General features: G+C 31.8%; 1 protein-coding gene across 1 annotated transcript; it reads right to left on the reverse strand.

The window, feature by feature from the left end:
* Nucleotides 1-1,414: 1,414 nt before the first annotated feature.
* LOC143053659 (transcription intermediary factor 1-beta-like) lies at nt 1,415-12,941 on the reverse strand. The gene is made up of 3 exons (XM_076226447.1): nt 12,137-12,941; nt 9,926-9,994; nt 1,415-1,448 (listed from the first exon to the last, which is right to left on the reverse strand). Exons 1-3 carry the CDS (start codon nt 12,901-12,903, stop codon nt 1,415-1,417), a joined length of 870 nt encoding a protein of 289 aa, XP_076082562.1. The 5' UTR covers nt 12,904-12,941.
* Nucleotides 12,942-13,176: the final 235 nt, after the last annotated feature.

A 13,176-nucleotide genomic window follows, 5' to 3' on the forward strand; every position in this document is an offset into this window, starting at 1 on the left:
CATCTTCTCTTTTATAAATAACATTTCATTATCCGATTTTAACCCTAAAAAATCAAAATCACAAAATACTGAACTCCGATTTACAAAAATTTAAATCAAAAAAGGATATCCCTTCATATAATTGCAAAATCAAAAGCTCAAACACTTCAAATGAATGGACAAAACTGCCATATTCTTGACTTGTTACAGGCATTTTCGTATGTGAAAAAATTACGGAATAAACCTGGTTTTAAAGCAAACTGGTTCTCATCAATTAAGACAACAATCAAATGCGTCAAAGTAATTGTATACCTGCATAAACACACAAAATTATCAAATTGTATGGTCTAACAATGCAACAAACTTTTTTATCACAGAATGTGTTAACGTGTTAAAAGATGCATTGCATGGTACCTGCAATCCTGTACACTTTCTGCTAATGTTAGGATATATATACTGCAGTTTTGCCGCAATTCCTAATTAAATAACAAACAAATGGTTTCGTCGGTTAAAATTTACAGTTTTCATGATAATGTTTTATTCCTTCTTATATTCATCGAGCATACATGTATGATAAGATGTTGTTTTATTTGGTAGAAAGTCAGAATAAATAAGATACATCTGTTTATTTTACGTGCAATACTTTTATTTTAGTTATCTATCGTTTTAAAATAGATTATTAAAACAACTAAATAATTAAATCTACACCATCAAAAAATGTATGCATTCAATTTAGTTACATAACAAATAAACATAAGTTCTCTGAGCTTTTATAACCGTCACATACATACATTTTCATAATAATCGTACACAATAATAATATTAAAATATAAAAGACATATAACATTCATTTCATGCACATTTAGGTTGCACTAATTTGAATACTATATATTATACACACGCATGAGCACTAATTTAAAGGCAACATAAAAACTAAAACACAGTCATCACAAGTGATAAAAAAAGTTAATCAAATGTGACAAAACTGTGCAGAAATGATAGACTTGACATAGCGCATGTATATAGAGCAGCATATGTTAAAAATTGTATCTTTCATGAAAATAATCTAAGTCTTCTAAACATGGATCGGCTTTCATTTTGTTTTTAGATGTAAACGTCTTTAGTGTATGAAGGAATTGCATATACTGGTAAAAACAGTTGTCTCAGAATCTGAATCTGTAAAAAGTAAAGACCTACTACAAGTTATGTGACTTTTCCTTTTTCTTCTGGTCTAAATAGTTATCAAAAGCATAATGTTGTAACAAATCAAAAACATAACAACATAAAAACTAACGGCGGCAATGCACTTTTTAACTATTAAGATACACAGGTAAAAGTAATGCTCATAAACAATAGACACAACTGTTTCACATTTTGTATTAAGAAAAAAGGAGTTAATCTTTATATTCTTAAATGCAAGTAGAAATATAAATACTTACACGCATCTGATTTGTACAATTTCCTCACGCCTTAAATGATAAATTATACAATTAACTGGTGTTCATTGAAACCTGAACGATATAACATATCGAGGGAAACAATTTTGAAAAACTGTAAAAAAAACTCTATTTCTGATCATCGTGTTTTTTGTATTATTTGTTTTTGTTTACATCTGTCTTAATACTTATTTAATTAAATGAATAGATATACGTTTTTTCTTGTCTGTAGCAAAAAAAACAAAAAACAAAAAAAACATACTATAATCAATACTGTCTGAAAGATTGCAAAATAAAACATAACAAACATTTCATAAATTGTTCATATCCAACTCACTTTTTCATTACCAATCTTCCAGAAAACTAATACCAAAAATTGAAAGCTTAGGTTGTATTCACTCTTAAATACTTGAAGAGCAACATGTTCAAAATTCATCAAAACAAATTAGGCCAATACGTCTATTGTCTACTTTGCAGTTAGTTTATAGTGTCATGTTTATTTATTTTGGTGCGGAATTTCCTACAGGTTTCTCAGACCGTATGTAAATAACCATGATCAAACGGATGCATCAGGTAATGCCCAAGAAGATTAACAAATTTGTATTTTCTGAGTTCGAGACGTTTCTTAGATTTTAAGAAATTTAGAATTTCCACTTTTTTTAAATCGAGACTTTAAATTATCACAACGTCGATACTGAATTTGGTGTAGCAATTAACATAATTAAAGTATACAACGTCCACGTAATCTGTATTTCAAAGTAATTACATTGCATGTATCTTTCATTTAATTACGTTATTTTGAGTGGCTAACAGCAATGTTGCGGCCTTTTGAAGTTGACATTCACTACACAATGAAACTTAACATTCATGATGACACGAGGTTCCACAGGTAAATTAAATAAAACTTTACAGAAATCGTGTTTTCATGATCCTAGCTAAAAACTGTATTTATAAGTATTGATTGCTTCTTTTTGTAATTTCATAGGGTTGTAATAGCGTGACCGTGCGCACATTTTTTGAACGATGCACGAACAATCTTCTTCGGTCAACGGATTTACGTATCACCAGCCCAGTAGTCAACACTTCGGTGTTGATATGAATATCAATAATGTGGTCATTTTTATAAATGTCCTGTTTCCCAAACTTTGAATTTTTGAAAAAAACTAAGGATTTTCTTATCCCAGGCATAGATTACCTTAGCCGTATTTGGCACAACTTTTTGGAATTTTGAATACTCAATACTCTTCAACTTTGTACTTGTTTGGCTTTATAAATATTTTGATATGAGCGTCACTGATGAGTCTTATGTAGACGAAACGCGCGTCTGGCGTACAAAATTATAATCCTGGTACCTTTGATAACTATTAACAACACTGGGTCAATGCCACTGCTGGTGGACGTTTCGTCCCCGAGGGTATCACCAGCCCAGTAGTCAACACTTCGGTGTTGACATGAATATCAACAAGGTTGTCATTTTTATAAATGTCCTGTTTCCCAAACTTTGAATTTTTGAAAAAAAACTAAGGATTTTCTTATCCCAGGCATAGATTACCTTAGCCGTATTTGGCACAACTTTTTGGAATTTTGGATCCTCAATGCCCTTTAACTTTGTACTTGTTTGGCTTTATAAATATTTTGATATGAGCGTCACTGATGAGTCTTATGTAGACGAAACGCGCGTCTGGCGTACAAAATTATAATCCTGGTACCTTTGATAACTATAAACACCACTGGGTCGATGCCACTGCTGGTGGACGTTTCGTCCCCGAGGGTATCACCAGCCCAGTAGTCAACACTTCGGTGTTGACATGAATATCAATAATGTGGTCATTTTTATAAATGTCCTGGTTCCCAAACTTTGAATTTTTGAAAAAAAACTAAGGATTTTCTTATCCCAGGCATAGATTACCTTAGCCGTATTTGGCACAACTTTTTGGAATTTTGGATCCTCAATGCTCTTCAACTTTGTACTTGTTTGGCTTTATAAATATTTTGATATGAGCGTCACTGACGAGTCTTATGTAGACGAAACGCGCGTCTGGCGTACAAAATTATAATCCTGGTACCTTTGATAACTATTAACACCACTGGGTCGATGCCACTGCTGGTGGACGTTTCGTCTCCGAGGGTATCACCAGCCCAGTAGTCAATACTTCGGTGTTGACATGAATATCAATAATGTGGTCATTTTTATAAATTTCCTGTTTCCCAAACTTAGAATTTTTGAAAAAACTAAGGATTTTCTTATCCCAGGCATAGATTACCTTAGCCGTATTTGGCACAACTTTTTGGAACTTTGGATCATCAATGCTCTTCAACTTTGTACTTGTTTGGCTTTATAAATATTTTGATATGAGCGTCACTGATGACTCTTATGTAGACGAAACGCGCGTCTGGCGTACAAAATTATAATCCTGGTACCTTTGATACTTATTACGCCACAATGTATTTGCAGAAAAAAACATTCATTTCTGAAATAATTTTTTTTCAAACAATGCAGCATTTCAAATCTTCATATATATGTTACTTATATACCTTTACCAATTATCCTTGTACATACATACATTGAATGTTTATTTTGTTCTTATTTGAGGAATTTTAAGTGATCAATTCATTTCTTCTACAATCATACATTCTAAGAAGTATTGATATTTATATATAATTTAGTAAGTATTCATATCTAATAATGAATCAATGTAATGTAAAATACCTAGTCAACTAGAAAGTGAAGATGGATGACTGAATAAAAGAATGTTGTGTGCCTTTTTATGAAGAATTGAAAAAAAAAACTTTTTTTTTAAATTTCGACTCCTTCTGATTCTACAATAACTTTAAAAGACATGTTCACCATAACCCATAGCTAACAGCACCGACAAGAAAGAAAAATCAAAGATATGTTTTTAAAAGGTGCAACGTATGATATGCGTATATTAGAGATTTCCAATAAAATGACATACGTACCTAACTCGACGTACGCACGTAACGGGACCGGTTATTGCTAACCAATTAATTGTGTTAAATGCTTTACTCAAGTTTTAACTAAGCATTCCTAAACTATGAAATCCATTCATAATAAATTTTATCAATATCAAATATTTCTAAGATGATGAAAAACGAAAGAAATCATGATTTTTATATATCACGTGATTATTGAGATTCCCGCCTAAACTTCACTGTCATAAGACCACATATATATACGTATCTTTACCTATCATACGATTCCTTTGAGTCGTCTTTCATGGTTTTGACAATGACTTTGATTTTCAGATATACTTATCTTTGCAACATTTAATGAACCTTTTATTATTTGATATTTGTATTGATTTTGTTTGTCGTTATCAGATAGATTCTTCTTTTCGATTTTTAATGTTTTATAATATTTAATTTCCGTGGGTATTAATTTATATAGATTTTGTCGTAATTTCAGAAAAAAAAGAACTGAAAATGTTAATCAAAACGTGTCTCTGTTAAATTTGATAACTGGGATTGCATCATACTTTATTAAGTATCATTTTAAACGTCCTCTTCTTCTGCACTTAATCTCCTCAATTTACAATCTTCTAAAAAGAAATCAACAGGGAAAACGTACGTCAACGGGAAGTGAATTTAAAAAAAAACAAAACATTAATACAGGTCATGTACTTCTTTTAATTTTAATAGTTGACATATACTTTTCTTTTAAATGAAAGTCAACGAACATTAAAAAAAGAAAATTGTAGTTGATAATAATGTGTGTAAATAAATGTGTACACCAATTCGTTATACAGATTGTAATTTTGAAGTTCTAGCATTAGCAAGTGATGACTAATAATCTGCATTGACCACTGTGGATAGTAAACTATCAACTTATCATAGTACATAGTAATTGGCTAAAAATATCCTGTACCCAGGCCAAGTATTTCTGATTAAAAGTGGATGAAAATGTCTATTTACATAGTTGTTACATTTTTGAGACAACTATAATGTCACTTCAGTCTTTACGGGAATTTACTTTTTACTCGTATTCATCCGATTAGAAGTAGATTTTAAAGCTATCGCATATATTGATTGAGTTAGCGAAAATTTTAAGTTTCAATTTTTGTCCCGCTTTGGAGGTATATATATATATATATATAATATAAGTGACAACTATGCGACAGATCCAATGACAGGATCACCAGTGAAGGTGTTACACGACTGAAAGAAAAACAACATTCTATATTCATAATTATATACTTGTATATATGGGATTGACTGGTAGAAGGCTAGCCTCGAATACAAATTCAATTATTTTGTCGGACCCCCTGGTCGAATGACTTTAAGACTATTTTTCGGCTTCTCCACCAAGCATGATTCATTCACGAGCAAGAGCAGGTATTGGTTTACTCGTAATAAGACAAGTGTGTCTTTATAGTTGTTACGCTCTCTTGTAACCTAGCATATAAAAATGCGACTCTTAATTGTCGGGCATGTTTCAAAAGGTATATGTATTTATCATTATAATTAATTTTCATCATCCTCAATCTAAATGTAATATTAGTCGCTGGATATAAGACATACATCAGTATCATCATCATCATAAGTATTATAGCTTGAGGATTACGAAGCATAAAAACAGCTAGCCATTTCTAGTATTTCCAAATCAGCTCATGTACCAAAATGATAGTATCCACAGCTGCTGAACACTATTTAAAAAACAACTACAACTAATAAATAAAGAATAATTATCCCGTTTATAATATTGATCAACTATGTCGTACTGTCCTATTACGGATGTGACTGTCCCAAGTCAGGAACCTTTAATTCAGTGCTTATCGTTTGTTGTTGAGTTTTCGTTGATTTTTTTTAACATTAATTTGGCTGTTAGTTTTAGTTGTTTTACATTTGTCATTTTGTGGCCTCTTATAGCTGACTATGCTGTATGGACTTTTCTCATTGTTGAAAGCCCTTCGTTGGACTATAGCTGTAAAAATTTCTGTGTCAGTTGGTCTCTTGTGAAGAGTTGTCTCATTGGCGATCATACTACACCTTGTTTTTTTGTACATCAAAAATTAAGAATAAAACATTCATAGACAGTCTAGAAAAGCGAGACCTTTTGTCATGTCAAAAGTACAGAGTATCTGTAGGACCATTAGTGGTCATAACTGTTTAGCAGATTTTATGTAGTGCCCATGTGTCCATTAGATTACACGTCAGTATCACATGTCTGTGTTCAGTGAGCTACTAAATCACGGGAAAAAATCCAATTCAGTATGTAGTCTTAAACTTTAAAATCACATGCGAGATGCCTAATGTTCAGACATTGTTGTTTTTTAAAAACAGTATTTATCAAAGTCAAACGACAATCATTTAAGTTTTTTTTTCGTGCAATACAATTTGTGATCATGACCGGATCCAAGATATTTGAAAGAGGGTGTAGTTTTCTATAATTGAATTTATACTGACGAGCGGAGCGAAAAGGGGGAGTACGCCCTCTACCCCTGTATCCTCGGATGCAAGTTTAGGTATACTTAAACAAAAACCTCGCCTCATAATTTGGTATAGGTAAAGACGAAAAAGTACTTTTGAAAAATATGAATTTCTGCCCACATCAAATTGTCTTCAATTAAATTATAGAAAAATATTATTTTGTTTTAAAAGTCGAGTACACCTTTTACATTCGGGTGTGTTGGAATCTAGTTAAAACGTTAAATCTTTTTAAAACAATAAAAAAGGCAACCTTCTCACCTCGGAATTCGTTATTTTAATATTTGCATGTTAACTTTCGTCTTGGTAGTTTTTAAAATTCATAATTGAGAAGAACTAAAATATGGGTCAAGTGAAATGACAAGAAATGATGGGTGTGTTTGATTACAAGTTGCTAATTTACTTGTTCCATTATATTATTTGTGTCAATAAAATCATTCAAAGTTTAATGACAAAATATTTAAAGAGTAAAAAAAATAGTTGGGGTTGATTTTTACTGACGGTATATTCCAGCAAACAATGCGTGTTCAAAGAGCAAAACATGCATGTAGTGTATGCTCCACTCCGTCATGCTTCATTGCAGTAGGACGAAATACGTAGAGTTAGGTCGGTTATGTCGAGTAAAGTAATTTTATTGGAAATCTCTTATAAGCGAATAAGGAACGAATAAGTAACAGGGTATCAACCGAGCGCTAAAAGGGTGCATACGCACTACTATGTTTATTTCATTTCTCAAAAACCTATAACAAACACAAGAAACAAGAAAAAAATTGATGAAAAAAAATTAAAAGGTGCAACGTACCCTACACGTAGTATAGGCAAATAAGGAACGAATAAGTCAGTCTATCGCTGAAAAATGTCCATACCCGCTAATGGGGTTATTTCACCTCTTAGAGCCAATAGCAAACACCATAGACAAGAGTATAATCGAGATGTATGTGAAAGGTGCAATGTATAATACTAGTACACTTATTATAAGCAAATAAGAAACACGTGAGTAACAGGGTATCAGTCGATCGCCGAAAAGGTTCCATTGATGTGAATGAATTTGAGATTTTGTTTTTAAAAGTGTTTTGCAACGTGTAATTGACGGATGATACACGAATAAGAAACGAATAAGTAACAGGGTATCAGTCAAGCGCTGAAACAGGTGCATTCGCGCTAAAAGGGTTATTTCATCTCTAAGAACCAATAGCAAACACCACACACAAGAAAACAGTTGAGACATGTTTTTAAAGGGACAAAATAATACACGTGTTTCAAAAAATAAGAAACAAGGAAGTAACAAGGTATCAGTCGATCGCTGAAAAGGTTCCATACGCGCTAATAGGGTAATTTAAGCTCTGAGATCCAATAGCAAACACCATAGACAAAAATACAAATAATTCACGAATTATAAGTGAATAAGGAACGAATAAGTAACAGGACATTGTTTAAGCACCAAAACATGTGAAAGGGTTATTTCATCTCTAAAACAATAGCTACATGTACATGTATAACCAATTTTATTTCAACTGATTGGGCGCATCTTACGTTAATTTGCACAAGGACAGTCTATTTGAAGATGTGTCTGATAATTATGAAAGCCATTAAAATTATAATTGATGTTTAGTCACCTATCAGTGTCACAAAACGGATAAATAATTGAACTGAGGGTATGATATGGGACGAAAAACTGGATACTTCATTAATGAGTTTATCCTGACACACCTGTTGTAAGATGGACTGGTCTTAAATAAGCGAACCGGTTAAACCCCGCCAAGACAAGTGGTCGGAATCATGTAATAACACCAGAGACAAAGTTAAAATTGAAAATATTGTTTTTTAAATATGCAACATATTACACGTGTTACAAGCAAATAAGGAAATACTAATTTGAAAGGCACCAGTCGGGCATTGCAACGGGTACATTCGTTCTTAAAGTGTCATTTAATCTCTTGAAACCAAGAACAATTACCAACGATAAGGCAGTAACGTACAAAAAGAGGGACACATACTGAATTCGAATAAGCAATGCACACGGGATAGGCAACACATAGGAAACAAATAAGTAAGGAATATGTAACGAATAAGGAAAAAAGAATAAGAAACAAATAAGGGACAAGAAATAATAACGAATACATAAGGAATAAGTGGCGAATGAATAATGAATAAGTAACGAACTTGACGACACTCCTCCTTCCCCCCTTTTCACAAGAAAATAAAAAAAGACTGACGTGGCTCTTTTTTTTCTGTGTGGTGGATTATACTAGTTATATTTTGAAGTAGTGTTTACTACAATAATTTGACTAGCAAAAACATGTCTAGAGTGGGAAAACAAAACGTTAATATCAATCTTTCAGAACATTGTACACATTAATCTTTTCTTTGATGAAATACAATTCTAAACTCATTAAAATATTGCAGTTAAACCTCCTTAAAACCGGCTAAAAAGTTCAAAATACAAACAGAAATTGTCTTGAAAACGAATATACAAAGGCAGATGCGTTGTGACCAAACGACGCAGAAGTGAACAGCTCTTAGTAACCGAAACGGCATTGAAAAACAATCAAATACATACCGCATAGTCATCTACAAAATGTCCCGACATCACAAATGCATGAAATGTAAGACAATTCAAACCAGAAAACTAACGGCCTAATTATTATAGAAACAAATGAATGAAAATCCAATATGTAACGTACCTACAAACGGTAACCACTGAATGACAGGCTCCTGACTTTGGACAGGCACATACATACAGATTGTGGCAATGTTCAATATGTTTGCGGAACCCAAACCCTCTTCCTTATCTGGGACAGTTGTGTTACAGTACAATTACAAGACAGAACTTTAAAAATCAGTTGGTATTAAAACTATTGTCAGTGAAACATTTGAATAATGTATTTACCTGAACAATACTACTTCGAACAAAGGTATATAAAAGCAGATTGTGCATGTTTTATTTAATGTCTAGTTCATTTTAATCATGTCTTACTTGAATGAAGAGCTGTATCTCGTTATGTTGTATGTATTTATTTTGTATGATTAATCATCTAAAGAATGAGCTGATTCTAAGAACTTACCCACAAGTAGAACATCTGTATAAGTATCCATGGCGTTGCTCCTTTTTTTCAAGGACTGGTGCACACTTGCTATCAAAAAGATTTGATTTCTTAATGTTTTTTTATGAATGTTTAAATAATTTATTCATTTTGAAATTATTTAATTCTATGTAAAAGTTCTATGTAATATCTGGTTTTTTTTTTTTTTTTTTTTTTGTAAACTGTTTGATATTAAGGTGGTACCCAACACTGTCACTAAAATTTATTTGACTCGTTTAATTTTCATAAAATTTTGTCAAAGTATTTACTTTGACCCTTTAACACATATATAAAAATTTCGAAAATTTTGAACCAACCGTTTTGTCAGAAAAATTACACTGGTTATATAGCAGTTTGACAAACACCAAATTTGATCATTGAGAAGGTTAATATTCCCTTTCAACACAATTAAAACGTTAAGCTGACTTTACAGAGTTGTCTCCCTGTAGTGTTAGGTACCCCCTTCAGGATAAAAGTACAGGTAAACACACTAATGTACAAAGCTGTTGTTGTCATTTTTCAATAAAGTATAATGAAATACGAAACTGTTATAGTTTCATAATATGTCTTAGCATTTAACAGTATGCTTACCATTGCTAACAGTATATAAAATGTACATTTGGTTATTAAAAATATTCTTCAATATTTGATAATGATATTAACTTAAAAAAAAACTCTTTTGTAGATAATATTTTTTTCATATTAAGGTTGCTCGTGGGTACAAAAATTTCAGCAAAAAATTGAACCTTTATTTTTTCTTTACAAATTTTATTTATGACACTATTAGTTATTACTTTATAAGATGGTAAAAAATCAACCCAAAAAATCGATTCGGTTTGGCCCCAGATGACTTTTAAAATGTTTATATCATTGAAAAAGCTCCAAATTATTTCCCTTTGGTGCAAAAATGCCATTTTTTTGGCATAAAATTTGAAATATCTTTTTTAACTCAACGGTAACCTATATTTATTGTTATTGTTTTCATATAAGCTGTACATAAACTAAATAATTGTAAAATTTAAGCGATTTCTGTAATTAGGTTATTTTTTTATTTCGATATTACCTCTATTTCTCCTATTAGTTCAACAGAAAGAAAGGACATTAACAAAAATGTATGCTTCTTCCGGAGGCAGATTGTGAGCTTAAATGAACGGTGACCCCATTTTTTCAGTTTTCTTTTAAGTATATGATAAAGTTCATATATAAAAAAATATAGCCAAATCCTATATTAGAAAAAAAACATTAATTTATACCCAGGAGCCCCCTTAATCAATGTACAATAATAACTTGTATTATGAATACATATACTGTTATGATTAATTGTGTTATCAACATGATCAATTCAGTGCTTATCATATGTTTTGTATAACTGACATCATTATGTCAGCCTGTTCAATACAGTTTTAATAATATAATTTAAGAATTTTTCGACTGCTTAACCATGTTAACAGACTGTTTATATATTCCGCTATTGTCATGTTTAGACCTTTATACCTAACTATGTGACGTGGGTTTTGCTCTTTGTTGCAGACCATACAGTGACCTATAGTTGTGTCATTTGATGTCTTATTGAGATTTGTCACATGAGCAATCATCCCGACTCTGCTCCTATAAAACATACATAACTTCATGTGTCATCAATACAGATAGTATTATGATTACCTGTGACGTGTGATGTTTTAAAATATAAAGTTGGTATAACACAAGAGTTACGACTATGACGTTGTTCGTAAACCTGTTCACGCTTCTATACCAAAAACTCTTAAATTATTGAAAGACATCAGGTTTTGTTTTCGAATTTTAGTCAGTGATAATCTTTGTAATATTAGGCATCTAATTTTTCAATTAGATGTTACCTTCAAGTTATATCGCCTAATACGTACGAGTGATATGCATGTAAAGTGAGAGCTATCTAGCTAGTTCTAATTTTTTATTACTTTTGGAGGGTGTTATTCCGTTACTTAAAGCGTTTCATTAATCGATAAACTAGTTTATTTTACGAATGTGTTTCTTTGGGATGTATTTAAAAAGAGTAGGTATATTTCAAGCCTTCAATCTTAAGTTGTGGTATGTGTATTTGTCAATCATTTCTTGCTATATCTGAACTTTAAATCATTTCACTCTAGAATTGTTTTGCAAGGTTAATGAGGAAAACTGTATCAATTGAAAAGACACCAATAATGTTATATTTACCTAATGGTAAATGTCCCTATCAGTTGTCTGATGTCATCTTCAGCTACAGCTTTACGACTAAATGATATATTGGGAAACTCTGGAAGAGAATTTATACGTAGTTTGTCAATTTCTTCTTTCAGATTATTGATCTTTTGTACCAAACTTCCATCCTGTCGGGTCTTATCTAGTTCATTTCTATTTCTGTCTAAGGTGTGTACACCAACAAGCACGGATTTAGCATCTGACAACATATTCATCAGTTTGTCTTTCTCCTTTTTGGATTGTTCTTTCACCAATGCAATCATCTGAGCTACAGATTTATCAACCATGCGTTTAATCATGTTGCCTTCATCGTTGATGGCTTTTATAACAGACTCAACGGAACAATCAAACATATTCAAGCTTTCCTCCATCTTCTTTATGTTTTGATTTGCTTCATTTGTCTTGCCACGAAGTTTCGTTTCATTATCTCCACGTAGTTTAACGATGACATCAAAAATCTGGGAAAATGTATGCCCATTGTGTTTTCCTATAACACAAAGTGTGCATATCTGTGCATTACATGTATTACAAATTAAGGATAATTCTTCTTTGTGTTCACTACATCTAGATTTACCTGTCGGGATACGGTCGGAGGCTTTCTGAAATTTATGGTTTCTCGATAACTTCTGCCTGTTATGTATAAACTTACAGTTTTCACAATAGTAATCTTCACAGTCTATGCAATAGTGTGACACAGTGGCACTCACGCAAACCTCGCAGGTTTCAGACGCAGCTTGAGCCATTGTGGATTTAATCAAAATCACAGGTAAGACAGGTGATTGTATCACATGACAGAGATTTCTAATGTTAAATCAGGTACGATAACTAGTGTATGTAAATGTTTGACGAGATTGTATTTGAACAATTTAAACATTATGTGTTATTTTATGTTAAAAATACTTTAGTTTACAATAAATACAATAAATACATGTATAATGGTAACGGACATTTGTATATTTTACGTGTAATATTAGTTCACTATATAGCTAACGTTTATATTCGTAGTGTGTTTTAAA

Source organism: Mytilus galloprovincialis, chromosome 12 (genome assembly GCF_965363235.1).
Source record: "Mytilus galloprovincialis chromosome 12, xbMytGall1.hap1.1, whole genome shotgun sequence".
NCBI classification, from domain to species: domain Eukaryota; kingdom Metazoa; phylum Mollusca; class Bivalvia; order Mytilida; family Mytilidae; genus Mytilus; species Mytilus galloprovincialis.